General features: G+C 38.5%; 1 protein-coding gene across 3 annotated transcripts in view; it reads right to left on the bottom strand.

Annotated features, from left to right (window-relative positions):
• ITGB6 (integrin subunit beta 6) overlaps positions 1-11,645 on the bottom strand; it is a 74,980-nt gene extending 63,335 nt beyond the window's left edge. For 2 of the 3 annotated variants that reach the window (XM_070422892.1, XM_070422893.1), the window contains exons 1-5: positions 11,557-11,645; positions 11,373-11,448; positions 10,563-10,642; positions 7,581-7,785; positions 6,730-6,976 (exon numbers count right to left, since the gene is read on the bottom strand). In XM_070422892.1, the coding sequence (XP_070278993.1) occupies positions 6,730-6,976; positions 7,581-7,785; positions 10,563-10,642; positions 11,373-11,448; positions 11,557-11,601 (653 nt within the window). In that variant the 5' untranslated portion in view covers positions 11,602-11,645. The other variant, XM_070422894.1, reaches the window with a different exon arrangement.
• Positions 11,646-22,003: the final 10,358 nt, after the last annotated feature.

Here is a 22,003-nt window from a genome sequence, read left to right as displayed (position 1 = left end):
CTTTTGACATTGTATCATGAAATGTGGAAGATCTGCCTAACTCAGTGAAGCAATGGTTTTCAAAGGATCAAAGCATTTTATTACAAAATCACACACATTAGTAAAAGCCATTCAAAGTGCAAGACAGACCAATGGCTTTTAACATGACAGAATATGAAAAGTTCATTGACATTGTTTCAGATTCCATATTGAAACTAACTTTTATCTCTTGTTTAGTTTAAGTGTAGTATCAAAGAGGAATACCCACAGTCATGAGAAAAAGCTGTTAAATGTGTCTCTCTTTTCTAACTCTATATGTGATGTTTGACTTTCCTCGTGGAATTTAAGCAAAACAAAGTATCTCAACAGATCAAATGCAGAAGCAGGTATAAGAATCCAATTGTCTCTTATTAAACCAGATGTTAAGAGATTTTTAAAAATGTAAAAACAAGGCTAATCTTTTTGTCTTAGAAAAAACAGTTTTTTTTAAAAGATGTGTTATAGTAATATACAGTGCATTTCTTATTGTAATTATCAAATAAATTAATAACTAATGATTTTTTAATATTTGTTTTCTAACGTGCTGGATATTGATAGATATAACCTACACAGTCTAAAGCTCTCGGGGGAGGTCTTAATTTTTAAGAGTGTAAGAGAGTCCTGAGATTTAAGTTTGAGAACCATTAGATTAAAATTATTAAAGATACTAAGTGTTGATGAGAGGAAGAAAATTAGCACTTTTGAATGTTTGTCATGCTCTGAGCTCATTCAATTCTCACGATTGCCCGAAAAGGTGAATATTATTATTTCCATTTAAAGGTGAAGAGAGCGAGTTCAAAGAGTAAGATTTTGTCCAAGGTTATAATTTAAACCCAGGTCTGAAAAACTCCATGCTCTTTCCTCTTACGTCTTATTGCCTTTCTACTAAATAACATTTTTATTCCATAATTACAAGGTTTGGCTTGATCAAAGGATTGACTTTTGTGTTTAGTGTTTGAGTTCTTGGTGTGTATATGTATGGGGGGAGGTATCTGAGCAAAGAAATTGGGAGCATTAAGGATGTAATGGAAAAGGAAAAAAATATAATGTTGCAGCAAAAAAAGAACTTTATATATAAGTTTAACTAATGGTAATTTTGCCAACAAGAATAAAATAAACAGTTTAGAAAATAGAAAAATATTGACCTTTCAAGAGATCTAATATATAATACTCTATTATTGATAGTAGCTGCCATTTATTTAGAGCTTCAAGCCCAAGCCCAGTACTAAATGCTTCCCTTCATTACCCCCACCAATCCTTAAAACCACTCTGTGTGATCAGCTGTTATTCCAAACTAAAGCTTTGAGAGGTGAAATGATTCACTCACGGGGACCTTGGGAGTGAGTAGACAAATCTGGACTTATTCCAGGCTGACTCCAAAGCCCATGCTCTTAACCACACTATACCATGTGCCTGCTCCCCGAAGGGTTTCAGCTCCTGGAGGACGGGGCCCAGATCTTTTTTCCCAGGGATCCCATGCCTAGCACAATACTTGGCACATAGTTGGAGCTCAGTAAGTTTTTGTTGGATGGATGAATGAATAAATGAATGCATGAATGAAATGCAATCAAAGCTATAAAATGCCATACTGCTTTCCTTCTCTAGAAGCCTGATTAAGAACAGGATCTTGTTAATTCAAGATGCTGGGCTGTCAGCTTAGCTGAGCCATTCAAGTTTGTTAATTTTAATTTTTTCCTGATAACATTCCATGCCTACTGTTCCCTATTGTTATTAAAATTTTTTAAAATTAATTTCAGGGAGAGAAAGGGAGAGGGAGAGAGAGAGAGATAGAAACATTAATGATGAAAGAGAATAATTGACTGGTTGCCTCCTCCACATCCCCTTCTGGGGATCGAGTCAGCAACCTGGGCATGTGCCCTGACTGGAAATTGAACTGTGACCTCCTGGTTCATGGGTCAACGCTCAACCACTGAGCCACACCGGTTGGGGCCCTATGGTCATTTTTGTACTTTATGTTACCACATCTGATCTGACCTGTGACAGAAAAAATGATTTTAAACAAACCCCTGGGGCAGAGGGAGCACTTTGTAATGCTAGATAGAATTGTTCTACTAGACTTTCTACTGAAGCTTGTTGAAGGAGAAAGACATAATATATAGAAATTTTAGACTGGTGCAATATTCTGATTTTTTTTTCTAAAAAGGCCAACAGCATTAGAAATGCCTTTATATTAAAGAGTTAGGAGGCTCATAGCACCAAGCTTATTTCCCTTTACAAGTGAATCAAACAATTTATAATGATAATCATAACTTATTTATTATACAGCATTTTTGAGGATACAAATCATTATATCTCTATAGAAATCTGTTCAGTGTTGCAGGAATTGACAGATGTCACTCGGTATCCATTCTTTTTTTCTTGTCTACTAACAAAATTCTGATTCTATTTGGGGTTGCAATGTGCTTCCTTTGCAGCTAGCTGTGGCTATGCAACTAAGTCCTGGCCAAGGATACACAAGTGTAAGGAGTTCTTAAATTTTCTGGCAAAACTCTTTAAATTGAGGAAATAGATCAATATTCATTTGTAACTTTAAAAAATATTACCAAACAAGAAATAGAAGGAAACTTCCCTGATCTGATAAAGGGAATCAAAAACAATAACAACAACAACAACAACAACAAAAACAACCTCTAGGTAACAACACACTTAAAGGTGAAATGTTGAAACTTTCCTCTTAAGATCACAAGCAAGAGAAGATGAACCTGGTAGATGGGGCGAGTAGGAAAAAAGAGAGGGCGGTGGAGTGGGACAGGAGCCAGCGGGGAGGGTGCGGCAGGGCCAGGAGTCTGTGACCAAGCAGCTGGGACAAAGCCCCAGAAGAAGGGCTCCCACCAGGCCTTTCCGTCTGGTTACAGGTGCCGCCACCTGCTACTCCTGGGGGAGGCGGGGTGGGGGCTCTTTCCTGCCTTTTCGGGTTTTACCCAAGCGAAAAGAAGTTCACTTTTCTAGGTGTCTCTCAGTACAGTTCAGATAGTTTGGAAATTTCAAACCGCTTCACTAGAGGCTGAGCGTGGGTAACAAGGAAACAGCCTCACAGGACGGACAGCACACCAGTGTGCGCGGAGCCCTGCAGTGGGCCGTGGTGGGCGCGCCAGCCGCCGCCCGCGCTGCCTGCATTTCTGCATTCTATTCTCCACCCCGCTCTCCATCTTCTATTCTAATATATTTTTTCTCGTTCTATTTTAAAAACTACTTTTCTGTTTTCTCATTTTGGTTGTACATATTCCTGTAATGGTCTTCCACATGTGTAGGATGAGTCAGAGTAAATACTCAATACATGAATGAAAATTCCAAAAAAAAAAAAAGATCACAAGCAAGATGGAGGGCAGCTCCTATCCATTTCTACTTAAAATTGTACAAGAGATCCTAGCCAGCATGAAAGGCAAGCAAAAGAAAGAAGAGGAACAAATATTGGAGAGAAAGAAGTTGTTATTCACAGATGATCTGATTATGTACATAGAAAATCCTAAGGAATCTACAAAAAATCAGACTAGAACTAATAAGAAAATATATCAAGGTTGCAGGATACAAAGTGAATATGCAAAATCAATTGCATTTTATATGTTATCAACAAACAATTAGAAAATAAAATTTAAAAATTAACTTTAACAACAGCATTCAAAAGCCCATAGCAATAAATCAGACAAAGGATGCATAGGATTTTATCCTGAAAATGACAAAACATTGCTGAGAGAAATGAGACAAGATCTAAATGAATGGAAATATATGTCATGTGCAATGATTGGAATATTCAATATTTTTAAGATGTACATTCTGCCCAAATTGGCCTGTGGTTTCAATGCAATTCTAATCAAAATCTCAACTTATATTTTTTTTAAGGAATTGGCAAGCTGATTCTAAAGTTACCATGGAAATGCAAAAGATGTAGAATAGCCAAAACAAAAGAACAGCAACGTTGGACTTGCACTCCAGATTTCCAGACTTTTTATAAAGCTACTCTAATAAAGACTTATAAAGCATTAGGGTTACATGACTGTATTCAAAGGATCAATGGAACAGAATAGAGTTCCCAGAATTAGACTCACACATACTCAGAATATTGCCCTTTTTCAAAGGCATCAAGATCATTCAACGGGGAAAGGAAAATCTTGCGTAGCAAATAGTTCTAGGTATTTGCATGGAAACATAGGCCTTTTTCCTCATTCAAATAAAAGCACATATTTTGAGGTCATAGTCATAACTGCAAGAGCTTCAATGGAAAAGCTTCTAAAAGAAAACATAGCAAGCATCTTTGTGACATTGGGGTTCACAAAAATGTCTTAGGACAAAAAAGGAACTAAGCAGGCCGGTAACTAGTTGTACATCTCAAGAAAGTAACTGGTGTCATTAGATTCTCTTATATCATTCCTGAAAGGATTAACTTAAGCATCCAAGGAAGTTAAAGTAAAAGCAGCTCTCTTTGCACAAACTTCATGATTTTCATGCTTTCATGATCTTTTGAACTTCAGTGATGATTTAAAAATAAAGGTATTTATTGTATGAAAACAAAGAACTAACCATTACATAAAAGATTGATAAATTGTACTTTATCCAAACTAAAAACTTTTGCATGACCACAGGCATTGCTAGAAAAATAAAAATACAATCCATAGACTGAGTGAAAATATTTTCAAAACAGATAAAGAACTTTGATAAAGAACTTTTATCCAGAATGTATAAAGAACATATATAGTAGAATGTTAAGAAGGCAATCTATTTTTTTAAAGTGGGCAAAATATTTGAAATAATACCTCACAAAATAAGATATAAGATTGGCAAATAAAGACATGAAAAGATGCTCAACATTATTTGTCATTAAGGAAATGCAATTTAAGCTACAATGAGGTACACACTTATTTGAATGGCTAAAATTAAGGAGACTGACTACACCAAGTATTAGCAAGGATTTTTGAATAACATTGCTGATGGAAATGCACATCCACTTTGGAAAATAATTTGATAGTTTCTTAAAAAATTAAAACTATACTTATACCATTTAGCAATTCCAATTCTGGTTATCTACCTAAGAAAAAGAAAAATTCCATCTATCCACACAAAGAATTATATGCAAGTGATCATAACAGCATTTTTCATGATAGCCAAAATAATATGTAACAATCCAAAGTAATGTCCATTAATGGAAGAATGAATAAGCAAAGTATAGTAAATCCATATAATGGACTACTACTTAAAACAAAAAGGATCAAACTACTGAGAAACACAAAATCATGGATGAATCTCAAAAACATTATTTTGAGCAAAAGAAGGCAAACACAGAAGGCTATACTTCATTACTTTATTTATAGAAAAAAATCCCAAAATAGGAAAAACCTATCTAAATTACAGGAACCAAAAAGTGGTTGCCTCTGGTGAACTAGAACTGATTGTAATGAGGCCTAAGGGAAGTTTCTGAGTTGATGAAAATGTTCTATATCATGTTTTAGGTAGTGATTATATTGGTATATTCAATTGTCAAACCTCATCAAACTGAACATTTTTGATGTATGCATTGTAGTATATGTTAATTATATGTCAAAAAAGGAAGTGGGGACAAACACCAACTCTGATACTTGAATGCAAACACAACTCCCAAGAGTCACAATCAGTAATGAATTCCTTTCATGGTCAAATTATTTTGGGTTATGTCAGATTCTAGTTGGAAATCACACTGAAATGTCTTAAAGTGATATTATTAATCTTGTTTGTCTTTTACAGAGATGGATGCCTGGGTGCATACAAGTATTAAAAGTCAATGGAGGCTTGGAATATTATTTCATATATGCCATATTTATGGCAGTAAAAGGCTTGGTTTTGGAGCAACCCAGATCTTAGTACAAATCCCTGATTAGTCATGTTGCCTTGGGGAAATTCCTAAACTCTCAGAGCCTCTGTTACTTCCTCCGAATAGGGATAAGAGAATCTGCTTTGACTTGCTGTTATTATGAAGACTGAAGGGTGTCATTTATGTAAAACCTTCAGCATATGGCCTGGCACTAACCAAATGATAGTTCTTTTTCATTAGAAGGGTATGAAATAATTTTATTTGGAACATGTCATTGACCCTATAGGTAAACCATCACAAAGCAGTTCACCTTCAACCATCACCACCTGCATAATACATTATTTTAATTGCTGGTTACAGCATATTATAATGGAGTCACCACCCAATTTTGTACTGAATTAGGTAGCAGTGAAGGCTACAAAGGCCTTCTCCAAGCAGAAAGAGAAATCCACATTTCCCAAAGCATGTCAGAGGAAGCTGCAAAACATGCTATTTTGGCAGAAGTCATTATAGTGGAGACTCTGAGAACATGTGGGTTACTGTCAAATGGCCACAGAAAGTGGTGGTCATTTAGAATAGATGGTCTCAAATGGGCTGGGGATGGGCATAGGTGAGTGGAACCCATAGTGAAAGACTTAGTCCCCTTGTATGCAGAACACAGAGCCAAATTTGCCATATTTTGACCTACACAGAGAGACAGATGCTGCAAGGACCCAAGGCTAGAACCATGTATTAAGATGACTTTCCCTTGGTTCTGAACAACCCAGGCAACTGAGAGAGCTGCTGAGATCTAACCAGACAGGAGGGAAATGCCAGGGAGTTAGCAAGCTCCTGCCAAGTGCAGCTCAGAGCGGGGCTATCTCTACAGTAAATCAGTGTTCAAAGATTCCAGAGAATCATTTACTTACCTGCAAGGGTTGGCGATTTCTTCTGGCGTTGTTTTCACAAAAGGGGAGACGGGTTTTTCCACAAAGGAGCCAAAGCCCAGTCTAAAGTTGCTAGTTAATTTAGACATCTCCTTGGAAAGCAGGGAACCCAGCTCTTTGATTGTGTTGAGGTCATCATCCATGGAGGCCGAGAGGTCCATGAGGTAATACAAGTCCACTGGGTAATCCTCCGTCTGGCGGACTTGCACTTGCACGGTCTGTTCACCACCTGCAAATACCAAGCAAGAAAAGTGAGCCCATAAATATGCATTGAGACATGTTTGTGACTAGCCAATCACTAGGCTAGCTGCCTATTTCATTTCAATAAGAAGTTACTGAAGATACTAAAGAATTCATAAACGAAGTGGCAAAGTTTATAAATGAATGAGCCCATGCTAATCTTTCAGCAGTGTGTTTAGAGCTACTGAAGGAGGTGAGAGTTAGGATATCTTATATCTCCTTGGGAGGACTAGCATCCATTTAGATGGGAGATAAGCTGATTTTTTTTTGTATTTTTAGAAAAGGAGAGCAAAATGAAAAGGAGTTTAAAGCTACGTTACAACTCTTGAAGAAATGTGAGGGAAACCTTAACAACATTTGAGCAATTCAAATGGCTCCTATTAGATAAGGCTTTTTTTAGTGACACATTTGGAGTACAAGTGACCAATATGAATAAAGAAAAGCAGTTCTCTATTTCCTTAAGAATGGGAAAAGGAAATAATAAACAATGGTATTGTAATATGTGGTACAAAGTATCTGAGCAGAACAGTGATATCACCATGTGATCTTAGATATTTTTACATGATCTAATGCTCATGTCAATCATAACATACCTGGTCTCAATTTAAGAATCAAGCTTTGAGGTGCAATCTGAACAATGTCAGAGCTATTTTTCTGTCTGCCTACACTGAGAGGCTTATTTGTAAGTATTTCTACTTGGGAGACAGGGTTTTCGATGAAGTTTACTTGACATCCTTTAGCTAGAAGATTTGCTTGAGTATCACACCTTTCACCAACTCCAGGTAGCTGGGTAAAATTCTAGAAAAGAAAAACAGTAAAAAGAAAAAGACAAATCTGTATTTTTGTAAGATACAATTTTATTTTGCTTGCTTTACTAGTTAGGCATCTTGCCATACTCAGAATGTCATATCCCTGCTATTGGTTATATGTCTAAAATTAAGTTATAGCAGAATAACCAGAGAATTTTGCCACTAAAATTCAGAGTAAAATTGCATTCTTCTTTTTATTATATTCAAGTGAATTTACCTAATAATTTGTTTTGGTTGTAATAAATGCTTATTTTTCAAATTTCCTTTGCTATGTCCAGAATCGTGAGATAGATGAATCAGATAATGCAGTAGATATCATTTGTGATAAATTCACAGATGACCTGGAGGTTTGTGGAATCCTAGGATTGTCCAAGTTCTCAGTGTGTCTAATGTCAAATCCAGTGACCTTTTTCTGTGGATTCCTACATTGCTTTATCTAGCTCTCTGTCCTGGTTTAATACATGGATGCATCACCCTTACGTTACAGTAGTACTTCATTAAAGTTAACCTCTTGGGGGACTTTAAACTCAGTGTCTTAAAGTATTCAATTTAAGATCTTTTAGAACTTTTCCCAAGATTTGGAAGTGGGGAAATGAAATGAGAGAGAATAGAGTGCTTTTGTGTATAAGACTCGGGAATTTCCCAGTAGCTCTGATTCAGCCGAGTAGCAGGAGGCAGTGAGATGAGTGTTTCCAGGAAGACATGTGGCCAGGGATTCCCAGCAAAAAGGCAGAAGGAGTGGAAGGATAAATACTTGTCTTACCTGGAAAGAACTTGTGAGGCTCTAAGCAGTCAAACTTGAGGCCCATTGACTCTTATGCTTGGAAAGAGGCAAACCAATGCTCATATTGTTGTTCTCATTCCTTAGAATTCTAAGCCACTCTTGCTGTTTCACCAGCTAGGAAACTTTCCTTCTGAAATTGATTTTTGAGACTGTAATTCATTCTATATCAGTCAAGCCTGTGCATATTTGAGGCACCAGGCTACGGGTAGCAAACTAACTTTCTTTGATGTATCCAAGGTAAACAGTGGCTGGACAAGGCCTCGCAACCCTTCTCAACATGTCACTGCTACCACCTATAATTACTATCTTTGCCAAAAGACTAGAGCTGGTATTAATCATAGAAACTATTCTTCTATATGTTCTAAGAAGAAGCCTAATTTACTTTTTGTTCCAACTGCCTCAGCTGATATAACTGCTACCATTAGAGTAGTCTTTTAGAATAACCTGGCCTTAAAATTTGACAATAACTGACTACCAAGTATCATCCCCAGGTAAAGCTATCAGTAGTAACTTAAGAAGCTCTCTTAAATGAGTGCTAAAAGATGCATTGAAATAAAAATTCCAAAGTGAACAGTTTGTTAGACTGATTTGTTGTTTTACGTCTCTGGTAGGAAACTAATATTGTCTTTTTCAGGGAGTCAATGTAAAAAAAATGTGGGTTTTCCCTTCTTTGTATATTCTCAAACCTATGCTTCATACACAAGCTCAAAAAGGCATAATTCCGGGGGCTGGGTGTAAAAGGTAAAGGGATTAAGCAAAACACACACACACACACACACACACACACACACACATGCACACACATCTCATAGACACAGACAACAGTATGGTGATAACCAGAGGGCAAGGGGAATGGGAGAAGGTAGGAGAGGGTCAAAAGGGGATATGATGATGGGAAGAAAACTTGATTCACAATACAATAGACACATGATGTATTATAGAATTGTACCCCTAAACCTATATAATTCTACTAACAAAGCACCCCAATAAACTTAATACAAAGAAGAAAAGAAAAAGCATAATTCCCTCACACTGCACTTTTGTTTGTGCCTCATCAGTCAAGAGGTAGGGGCGTGAGCTTGGTTTTCACTCTGGGGTCCCTGAGGCCCTCCTCCACAGGTTTACATTCAGCCTGGAAGGCGTGTTGAACAGTTCTAGCCTGGTCTGAGTGTGGGGTCCAGGTTGGTTCCCCTTGAGCATGCTACCAGTCCTTGATGAACTTGGTGTTAGTATGTTTTGATTTGTGTTTAGATTCTCTTTATGAGATTCAGTAGCGCAGTGTTCTAAATCCAGAAAAAGCTAAGCAGATTTTTTTTTTTTGTTTTTATCAAAAATCATTTATAGGTTGCTCTCTAGTGTCACAGGAGGCAGTGACTCAGGCTGGCTTATAATACATTCCTTAGTCCTTGTACTACTTCCACATACTTTTCCATTTGAACAGATAAGGAATGCTATTTGGGGCTTGGTCATTGTGGTACAGTCACCAAGCTCACGGAAATGTAATGTTTAAAAGAACTGGGTAATGTCTGAATAGTAAAGTTTAACCCAAACCTAGAACACTTCTCTTAGAATCTCGCTATGTTTCAGAATGGATCCCGGTTCACAGGTGGACTACAATTATGGTACTGAAGTCAAATATATTTTTAACATTAGAAAATACCATCTCCATGACCTCTGATGGCATTTGACCGGTGAACAGTTAGAATTGGCTTTAATATAAGGGGAGGAATCAGGTGAAATAACAGACCCCGAGTTAAATATTTTCCTGAAGAATTTGACATTCACTCCCTCTGCAAATTGCTTTTGAAAGTAATCACAGCAATGACTACTTTGATCCATCTACTAATGCTCACATTTTCCCTCCTAGGTTTCTCTCATTCCTCTAACCCCACAGGGAGCAGGACACAGTCAGAACATCATTGACGGCATTAATGTAAGTGTAACTGAGGCTTTTACAATCACGTTGAGGTCATTTGTTTTACCTCCTGAGAGCACCAGGCACACTGAGGTCCAATGAGCAAACAGTCTCCGCAGGTCTCTGCACCTCCCATGGCACAGCCACCTGTGTTTAAACCCAGCAAGACACAGGGATTCAGCACTCTCTCAGTCACTTCACTTTCCAGGCTTATGGCTCTTAAAGTACTTGAGCGAAGCAATAGCCAAGTTTATGTTTGTCTTCAAAGATCAGTCCTCAAAATGTTACCAATTGATAAAGTTTATATTTGACATCAACCACATTGAAAATATGTATGTCTTATTATCCCAAAATGATCATTCTCTTTATTCTTAAAATAGGAAATATTCCAATGTTCACAAATATAAAATCATCATTTACTGTCCTCATTCATTATTATCCACTTTAATTTTAAAAAAATATTTGCACCTATTTAAAATACTCCTCTCTTAAATGTACTATAGTTTTAGTTTTTAAATAAATCCCTGTTCTCTCTCAAGGTCATTACTCTTGTTGTACTAAAAAAAAACAAAAACAGCTAGTACAGTTAACAAAATAGTTGTCACAAATGTATTAAGAAGTCCTATTGTGTAGTAATGCTGTTTAATTCTCCTCATTAAAGTGCCCATGCAACCTTTGTATTTATTTACTTTACGCCTAGAGCATATGCTGTGGAACAGTCCTGCGTCTGCCTGTAATTTGTTAAAGTGTTCGCTCAATGGCAAGAAAGCAATCAAACCGGTTAAATAAAAAATGACTTCAGATCGCGTTTCTGAACCAAATGACAGGTTTGTCAAGCATACCACGAAAGCAATATATCGGAGAGCTCAGGTCTTACCTTGTACGTGATCGTGCCTTCCTAGAAATAGAAAGAACAGGCAAAGCAGTTCAATCCCCATTCGTTTCAGTTCTCGCTGTGCAAACAGATTAAAAAATGAATTACCTTCAGCGTTACAAGACCAAAGCTGAACATCGTTAAAGTCTTTTTTTCCTCGAAGTGTAAAATGTTGAATACTACTTACACTGCTTTGAAAAGAAACTTGAGATTTAAATAAAAAAGTTTTCATTAAGACAAATGAAAACAGAGGCTACCTGGACAGGTAAAGAAGAAAAGCTGTGCTTAAGAGCAACTTCAACATGATTTTACTTCCTTGTTCTCCTTATAAGGAAAGCAGGTGTACAATCACCAAGAAGGTGGAGAAATTCGTTCAGTAGAAATTTTTGTGTAATTTCTACTAGTCTCTCTGCATCCTAGAGAAAGTCAATACCTTCAGAGAAATATTGATCAGTGAAATGTCAAAAGAGCAACTGAAAGGTTTGAAAGTTGTTTCTAAAATAATATTAAAGAAAAACAGTAAAGATGATAAATGAAACACAAATCTGTAAGTTATAGGTAAGGAGGGTTTAAAAAATTGAGCTAAAGAAAAATACCTGAGATTTTTGTATTCCATTTTAAATCCTTTGCAGAGGATTGAAATAAATTCTGAAAAATAGAAACCATTTCACAGTCAATTTAGAGGGCAGGCTAAGGAAAGCAAAACATTGTGCTTTCTTGTTTTTCACATTGGATGGAAGATACTTTTTTATATAAGTATAGAAATCTTATTTTAAAAACAATATTTTAGATAAATATAATGAAATCAAATTAGACCAGAATTAGTCTCAAAATAACAATAGTGGAAACTGAAACATTGATGCCCAAGATCCTGAGTCATTCCTGATAGGAACCAAGTGCTCTTGGTTGTGTACTGTCCCAGCTTCTAGCTCACCCCGTGGAGCATAGGAGGTATTTATTTGTTGAACAAAATTGTGACAAATTTAAAATTCATACAAGCCATGGCTAAATTCATGAGGGTGATTCATATATTTTCCTAATGTATTCAAGAGGATGTTTTGTGCCTAGCCGGCGTGGCTCAGTGGTTGAGTGTTGACCTTTGAACTGGGAGGTCACGATTCAAGCCCGGGTGGAAGCATATGCCCGGGCTGTGGGTTCAGTTCCCAGTGTGGGGCATGCAAGAGGCAGCCGATCAATGATACGCTCTCATTATTGATGTTTCTATCTCTCTCTCCTTCTCCCTTCCTTTCTGAAATCAATAAAAATATATGTTGTTTTTTTTTTAAAAAAGAGGACATTTTGGATGTGTAGAGACTACAAACAAGTAATAATAAAATATTCACTTTCTCTCCAAACTGAACTTAGGCTTCTTTGTGGCTTATGTTCTGGGAAGAGGGTGGAGCAAGTATGGGGCTTCCTAACATATGGTGAAGGAAGATGATTTGACTTTGGGTGGTGGGTGCACAGTGCAATATACAGATCTTATAACATAGAAATCTACACCTGAAACCTATATGATCCTATTAACCAATGTCACCCCAATAAATTTAATTTTTTAAAGTGTATTTCTAAGCAAGCACATGAAACCTATGAAAAGAGGAAAACTAATTACAGGTTCTTCTCAGAAGGCTTTGTTCATTTTGAACTCTATCATACACAAGAACCTAGAAGAACATGGCAACAATCCTGTAGAGAACACAGAATTATGAAAGAGTTGGAAGTATGCCTTTTGGGAGAAAAATACAGTCCTATGAATTAAGTTGATTTAGCTTGAAGAACAAAGATTGCTACACAAGTTATCTGTGTCCCTGATATTGCCTCCATTTTTGTATCTAGTATTAGTTTTCATTCATTGATTCATCCAACAAATATTTATTGAACATCTACTTTGTGCCAAGGATTGTTCTAGAAGAAGCCAAGTAAACAAAGCCAAGCTCTTGAGACATAAAACATATATCCCAGGCTGGGGAGCAGTAGTAGGGAGACAGATTCTTAAAATCAGGCAGTGATAAGGCTATGGACATTATAAAGCTGGGTAAAAGGAAAGAGGGATAGGAAGGGTGAGTTACTGCGTTTAGGATAGTCAGGGAGGATTTCTCTGCTCAATTGACACCTAACAGATCCCTAAATGACTTGGGCAACAAAGTACAAAGGCCCTGAGACAGCCTCGTGCTGAGCATTTCTAAGGACAGTGGAGGGCAAGACGAGAGACAGAGCGTAATCAAAAGAGGTTAGATTGAGAGGCAGAGGTCAGATTGTATGTAGTCTTGACCTTGAATTTTATTTTAAATGTGATATATCCCACTGTCAGACCATCTCCAACTGGATGCAGGCAGCAACAACAAGGTCCCCAGGGAACTCCAGACATTCAATGTGACCCTGTTGCTAAACTGGGGACCTTGTACTATTCCAGGTACAGAATTCCATCCAGTCCCTAAATAACAAGGGCCTGCTTTATTTGCTCTCCAGCCCAGTTGCAGCCCCTCCCCCACATCCAAGCCTTTGCGCCCACCATTTGTGCTGCCTGGAGGCTCTTGCCTTCTTATTCCTCTCACTTGACTAACTCAACTCACCATATAGGTCTCAGTGTAGACGTTACTGGGACTTCCCCCACACAGAACTTCATGGTCTCTCCAGGCTTCTCTTCCAGGAGGCTTTCCCCAAGCTAGCTCTTTTCACTGTCCTTGTAAGTGTCTACATCCTGGCCTCTCCCCCAACTAGGCTGTGAGGTCTTTTAAGGCATTTATTTATTCAACACCCATTTATTGTATTTTTACTTGGTATCAGGCAGGGACTGTCTTAGTTATCTTTATATTCCCAGCAAGCAGCATAATGCTTGTACTTTGTAAGTATTCAATTACTATTTATCAAGTACGTGGATGAATTTTAAGTCTTCATTATCTACAATTTTGCCTGTTATAAAACACGTACTCCATTGATATTAAGGTTATAAGTGATTAAATGAATAACTGGTTTTCGAAGGTACGTAATGCAATTAGGAGAGGGAAAAGGTGCTTCCCACTTGGGTGGTGATGAAAGCTTAAAATGCAGGGTGCAGAAAAGCAGCTGAATTTAAGAGAAAATACAGAGTACAGCAATGCTACAATTAAACATCCACCCGCGGTATTTTCCCCTTGGCACCGCGCTGGATAATTTGTACCAGCTAAAAGGCACAGGGGAAACATGCTTGCTTCCTGAAGATGTGATGCCTGGTGCCCTCTCCTGGAAAGTACCTGTCCCTGCCCCTATTGTTCCAGGAGCGGCCAGCACCTCAGCACCGAAAGAAAAACTGTGTCCCCTTAGCCAACCAGATTAACTACCTCTGTTTCTATATATGGATGGAACTTGAGCTGGAAAGTACAGACCAAAATTAGGGGTTTGGTCATGGGGGCTGAAGCTGGCTGAGAGAGGACATGAGTTTAGAGGGAACATAATGCTGCAGGAGCGAGGCAGTGTTGGGAGGAATCTGCAGCTACAAAGAGACAGAACCCTGGGCAGAGGAAAGCTATGATGAGTCAATGAGGTGGTGGGTGGAGAGTGTCAAAGCAGTGGAGAAGGAAGGGCCCCTGAGCCCCATGAGCTGAGTAGTGCTCGAGTCAGACCCACACACTCACTCTGGTGAGGGGACAGGACGTGGCCCAGGCCAAGAGCTGCCATGGACACTAATTGCCCTTCCAGATCAGATCTCCCCAAGGCCTGGCTTTTCCTGGGTTTCCCCAGCATCCTGTCTCTTTTAGAGCAAGGTGTGTTCTTACAACAAATTATCATCATTTGTGGGTGGTTGAAGGAGTCTCTATGTTCCTTAAAATCAAGAGATCCCAAGTCACACCATCTATATTTTCAGATAGGCTGCTCAGGCCCATAAGGCAGCATGCTTCCATCTATTTGAGGGTCTGACCCTTTTCAAAGGGTCTGAAATGGGGGGAGGCGGACTCATAGAGCACTTTACAGCTAGGGAAGCAGCACCTCTCGCACTCTGCCCTTCAGCTGGCCTTGGTTTCTGAGATTTAGAAATGGGCTGCCTTCGGTGGAATCCTGACTTCAGCAAGCCATGTGAGCCCATCTGAGTCACTGTGTTTTGACTTGATCTTTCTAGGACCCTGTCACTCATCCACATCAGAGAATGACAATCTTAGGCCCAGCTGGGCCAACTCCAGGGCATCTCAAAACACCCCTGGCTGGGAGCCAGTTCAAACCCTGGTGACCTTAGTAATGACTGTCAGGTCTTGGGATGGCATTGCTGTGTTAACCTGCTTCATCTCAAGTACTGGTGACAAGTCTACCTCCTGTTGTCTTTCCATGAAAACGATTCCAACAGACTAGCTAAAAGATAGTGGAAAAGGATGCATCTGTCCCTGATGTAACTTTATATGTGAAGTGCCTCAGTGGATTGTTTGCAGATGCTATGGCTTGTGGGTGTAACTTGGGAAGCACAGAATCTGGAAGTGATACCTTGCTTCTTATTTCAAGACCTTCAGAAGAATTCTTTTAAAGAAGGGTGATAGTATCCTATCACCTTGGTGTATGAGGCTCACAATGTGCTAAATACTAGAGAAATTTTTATGGCCTAAACCTAACATTCTGGAGTTTATCTTTTTTTTATTGTGGTAAAATATATATAACATAACATTTATTATTATAATCATTTTTCAGTTATAGTTCATTGGCATTAAGTATATTCACCCAGTTTTGTATGTGGAAATACCTGGGTTCAAATTGTAGCCCTGCCAGGTCCTACTGTATATCTTTGGGGATAGCATTTATCTCTAAGCACTTTAGTTTTCAGACTGTGACACAGTGATAATATACACTTTTCAGGATTATGGTAAAGATTTAATTATACCATTCTGAGATATATCCAGATTTTGTGAGGCCTGAATATTATATGGTTTAGGAGGCCATCTTTAAGAAAAGGAATGCAGAAAATAAACAAACAAGTCCAGGAAGCACAGGGAGTCCCTAGAAGATGAACCCAAAGAGGCCCACACCAAGACACATCAGAATTAAAATGCAAAGGGTTAAAAACAAAGAGAGAATCTTAAAAGCAGCAAGAGAAAAGCAGTTAGTTACCTACAAGGGAGCTCCCATAAGACTGTCAGTTGATTTCTCAACAGAAACTTTGCAGGCCAGAAAGGATTGGCAAGAAATATTCAAAGTGATGAATAGTAAGGACCTATAACCAAGATTACGCTACCCAGCAAAGCTATCATTTAGAATTGAAGGACATATAAAGAGCTTTCTAGACAAGAAAAAGCTAAAGGAGTTCATCACCAACAAACCAGTAGTACAAGAAATGTTAAAGGTTCTTCTTTAAGAAAAATAATAAAATAAAATAAAAAATATGAATAATAAACAGCCATAAATAAAGAACAAAATCTTACCATTTATGACAACATGGATAGACCTAGAGAGCATTATGCTAAGTAAAATAAGTCAGTCAGAGAAAGACAAATATCATATGATTTCACTTATATGTGGAAACTAAAGGACAATATAAACAAACAAAACAGAAACAGACTTAAAGATACAGAGAACAGACTGAAGATTGGCAGAGGGGAGGAGTGTTGGTGGAATGGATGAAATAGATGAAAGGATTGAGAAGTACAGATTGGTAGTTACAAAATAGTCATGGGAATGCAAAGTACAACAAAGGAAAAATAGTCAATAATAGTGTAATAACTATGTAAGTTCCCAGTTGGATGCTGGAAATATCAGGGGGAACACTTTGTAAAGTATATGATTGTTAACTGCTATGATGTGCACCTAAAGCTAATATAAAATAATATTGAATGTAAAGTGTAATTAAAATTTTTTTAATTAAAAAATCCTTTCATTTAAAAAAGGAATTCAAATTGGAAATAAATTATGTATGAAAGTACATATTTATTTAAAATGAGAAAAAAATTCTATGACAACAAATTACTGAAGTCTTAGAGATTCCAGGTCCTTTCTACTTGATATCACCTTAAGCAATTCACTAGAAATGGTTACCTAGAAATCCTTCCTGATGGTACTCTGGCTTTCCATCTTCACCTGGGCTCCCAGCCACTCACAGGGACCTGTGCAAGCTAAGGGACTGAACTGAGGTTTCATCTGTTTCATGGTAAATCTCTCCTCTGATTTTACTCAGGATTCTAGTTTATTGTAGTTAGTTTTATTGAGCACTTCTCATGTGCCAGTCATGGTTAAACATTTATTAGCATTGCCCTCTTTCATCTCATGATATGCCTACTATGCAGGGACTATCTTACCTCCATTTACTAGATGAGGAAACTGAGGCACAAGAGGCTACCTTACCTGCCTAAGGTCACACTGCAGCTCAGGCAGCAGAGCCCTGGAAACAGATCCCTCCCTCCAACCTGAGCTCTGCATTACCACGCAAACTACCTCCTAGTAGATAAAAGATGTTTGTAGAACCATAAAGCAGCTGTCAACAAGAAGTGACATTCTCCAAGGAACCCTTAATTGCATATGTCTCCCAGTCTCCAGACCCCTTGTTCCAGCTCCAGCTCTGTATCTAGCTGTCTCCTTATTGGTTTATTTGTTGTTCATCTTGTGGGTTATTCACCACAAAAATGAGACGGAAATGTGGTCCTGGATCATACAATCTTTTTTATTCTTGTTCTGGTTTAAGTCTGGTACATATCTCTTAAAAACAAACTTGAAACAAAGCATGAGGCCCTGCCTTGGAGCCAGGCCTGGGGTTGAGTCCAGGAGAGGGCAGTCACAGGCATTTCCTGTGGCTCAGCGGTGACTCAAGATTAAGTCCTGGCCCTCCACCCACTTTGGAGCTCAGTAGTCAGCCACACTGCAAGTTTAAGAAGGACAGTTCTCACTTGGCAAGTCTGTTGCAAATCCTGTACGTCTGTCCGGCTTGAGAAACTCGCTGATCCAGGTTCCTGAGATTACCTTGAAGTCTATAAGAACTGAGCTCCTTCTGTCCTTTAGTGTGTGGAATAAGCCCCGAGATGAGCTTTTTCTGTAAAGTACCAGTGAATGAGAGTTTACTCAGACTTGATTCTGAGAACTGCACTCTCCCTATTTCCCTATCTAAAAAGCAAATGGTATGCCACAGCAGGAGGTCCACAGGAACAAATGGAAATACTGATTGCAAAGGGATTTGCTCATTCACAGCATGCTAAGCATGATTTCCTCTTTTCTTTTTAAAAGATCATTCAGACAGCCTAACCAGGGCTTAGGATTCCTTGTTTTAAAGCAAATATTTGTTTTTCTGATGAGCGCCATCTCTTACTTTTGGGACTGCAATGGGCAATGGTATTATTAGTAAAAATGAACTCTGATTCATTCATTCATTCATTCATTCACTCACTCACTCACTCAGCAATATCCCAGGCACTATTCTGGGAACAGAAATGGATTAAAACCAACAAAGTCTGCCCTGGCCAGGTAGCTAAGTTGGTTAGAGCATTGTCCCAATACTTCAAGGTTAAGGATTCAATTCCTGGTCAGGGCATACAAGAAGCAACCAATGAATGCATAAATAAATGGAATAACAAATCTCTCTCTCTCTCCCTCTTCCACTCTCTCTAAAAAATATATCAATTAAAAAATCTGTGGCAGAGACAGATAATAAACACCCAAACAAATAAAGATGTCAGAAAGTAATAAATGCTAAAAAATAAAGAATACTAAGAAGTCAGTGAATGACCGAGATGGGATGGCCAGAGAGACTTCTGATAAAGTGGCATTAGGCAGCATCCTAAGGAAGTGAGGGAGGAAGTCACATGGCTCTCTGGAGAGTGTTTAGGGACAAGCAGGACTCCCAGCGAGAGTGTTTGAGGACAAGCAGGGTGGCCAATGAGGCTGGTGGAGGGAGTGGGTAAGCACAGGAAATAACAGAGGACAATCCAGAGAGGCAAGAGGGCAGTAGGGAGCTTGTCAGGAGAGCCTTGTGGGCCATGTTCAGGACTCTGGACTTGTGTTCTGAAAAGAAAAGTTTTATCGGTTTTGGTGGACATGCCATAGCATATATTTTGAAAGGATCACTCGAAGCAGCAAGGATGGAAACTGGTAGGTCTATCAGAGGCTATTTCAGCAGTTGAGGCCAGAGATGATAAAGGCTTGGACAAGGAAGATGGCGAAGAGTGGTTGGATTCTAATATAGACAGCGTTTCCAGTGGATTGCTTGTAGGGAAAGAGCAATCGAGGTCTCAGGAGTCCAGAGTCATGGCAGCCCCTACTTGATAACCCCATCATCACTCACAGGTTTCTCTGGACATGTCAGAAACACATCATCTAGTCTCTATTCATCATACTTGTGACAGTGAGATCTAGTCAACTCTAATGACCTGTGGAGTCCTGTAAAAGGTGTTCTATGGCAGAACAGGAAAGGGTGGAACTATGCAGACAAGTGCTGTGTGATGAGACTAAATACATGCTTGTGTCCTTAACACTCCTTCAGTCCAGCTAGCTGGTATCTCTGTTTAGGGATTCTCCATGACTTGGCATTTGGAGAGCAAAAGAAAACACGGAAAAGCCTCATGGTCCAATGTTTCTCTCTAGTTGCACTGGTAGACTGAGTCGATTTCAGTAGCAAAAGGGTCTTCCTAACAGATTTTCAAAAAAATTTGTCCCTCATCAGGTCACTTGGTAAGAAAGTAGAAGAGGTGGGTATATTTAAAAATAAATCCTTGCAAAGTGGAAGAATTTCAGATTTTTTTTTTTTACTTTAAGAATATAATAGTAAGGAAGGTTGTTATGCTTTTTAAATTTTTTTTTTTAATGTTACACATTGATTTTTGAGAAAGAGAGAGAGATGTTGACTTCGTCGTTCTACTTATTTACCTAGTCATCGGTTGATTCTTGTATGTGCCCTGGCTGGGGATGGAACACACCACCTTGGCATACCAGGAGGATGCTCTAACCAACTGAGCTACCTGGCCGGGGGAAGAGTGTTATTCTTTAAAAAGCTGGGGGAAATGGTGGCCAATAATTATGTCTGAGGAATACCTTTGAGGAGATATGAGGAGGATTTATTACTTTCAAACGGCCATTATATGGACTTTTCTGATTGCTGCTGATGCCCACTCACTGAATCTGATCAGTCAGTTTACACAGAATCAAACAGGGAAAAGGATTGAGCATGACGCAAACACCCTAATTGTTTTAAAGGCTAAACAATAAATTATTCTAACAAGCTATTAAAAGTGTCATTCACCTCCCGATATCTCAAGAACTGAACGAGAGAAAGAAGAAAAGCCTTTAAAAGCAAACTCAGATGTCATCTAATTAAAGATGGTATGTTGGATTTTTATACAACAGAAGTAATGAATCTACATATTGTTGGCATAATTTTCATCAGGCAAACAGTGGCTCCCAGGAGCTGTGTGATGTGAGAGACTTGTTTGAGGGAGTATGAAAACCACCTGCCTGTCCTACACCTGTCGTCTCAGAACTACTTAGAGTGGAGGTGTGCGTGCAGATGACCCCATCCTTGCACCAGGGGCTGAGGAGAGTGTAACACGGTTTTTTCAACCGCTGCACAGTGCAGCGACTGGTTCAACAATAGTTTCAACATGTACTAAAGTAGTGAACAATAGTTTTCTTCATAGGAAGGTGTTCAAAGTTTTTAAAAATCCCAACCAAAATATTATGAACATTTTTGTTAGAAAAAAATTGCTTAGTTGTAAATATTTTGGGAATTTTTGTGGCAAGTATTCCCTTATACATTGATGAAACTCTGATTCCTCGGGCATCAATAGAGTAATGCCCAATAGCATGGAAAATGGAGTTGTCAGCTCTGGGCTCAGTACAGACCTTGGTGGGTTATTGGACATTCGTTGCCCAGTGTAAATTCATTTTGAAATGTGTTAGGGCCTAAACTTTAGGCAATCAGAATTAGGAAGACAGGATTGAAATATTATCTCCACCAATAGAATGGTTTATTTTAATGTATGTCACTGGAGGAAGAGCACTGAATAAAGTGTGGACTTTAGATAATAATGTATCAATACTATTTCCCAAACTGTGTTCTGAAGAAAGCTGTTAATTCTTGCCCTGAAAATGAAATGTCCCTATGCTATAGTTAATGTAGACCATTAATACCCCCATCAGAAATTCACAATGCACATTAACCTATTAAACACATTAAGAAGCCCCTCAGTGAAGAGAAGTATGTATCTTTGTGTAACAATTAAGCAAGCATTTGCCTAGGGGAAGCCTTTTTTCTTCATGTACTCATTAGCATGTCTGGATCCATTTGCACCTAACATAGTTAAAAAGTGCTACAAAAGAGAACAGATATACTGAAAGCTTTATGAAATTTTACCTAGCCTGCTGTCAGAGACCAAGAATTAAATTCAAAAATTGTAACCAAATTTCTTAAGAAAATCCAATGTGAATTCATTTGTTTCCTGATGTACTTAAAGTACATTATCCAATTTAAAAACCTATCAAGATGGACTTTCCTGAAGGACATATTTTTTCTAAGGGAAGTCCACAGGGAAGCTCTGTTTAGATGATAATTCAGAGAGAACACTAGGGGGTATTGATGACTCACTATAAATCTCTAAACTCAGACCCCACACCTTGACCTTGGTTATGAAAAAAGCCCAGATATTACAGTTTTAGTGCTGAATGACCCACTTGTGACTGTACATTGCTATGGCACACTC

Source organism: Myotis yumanensis, unplaced genomic scaffold, assembly GCF_028538775.1.
Source record: "Myotis yumanensis isolate MYYU_CA2020_CCGP unplaced genomic scaffold, mMyoYum1.0.hap1 SCAF_8, whole genome shotgun sequence".
NCBI classification, from domain to species: Eukaryota; Metazoa; Chordata; class Mammalia; order Chiroptera; family Vespertilionidae; genus Myotis; species Myotis yumanensis.
Note: the sequence above shows the minus strand (reverse complement) of the source record. Positions and strands in the feature narration are given on the sequence as shown.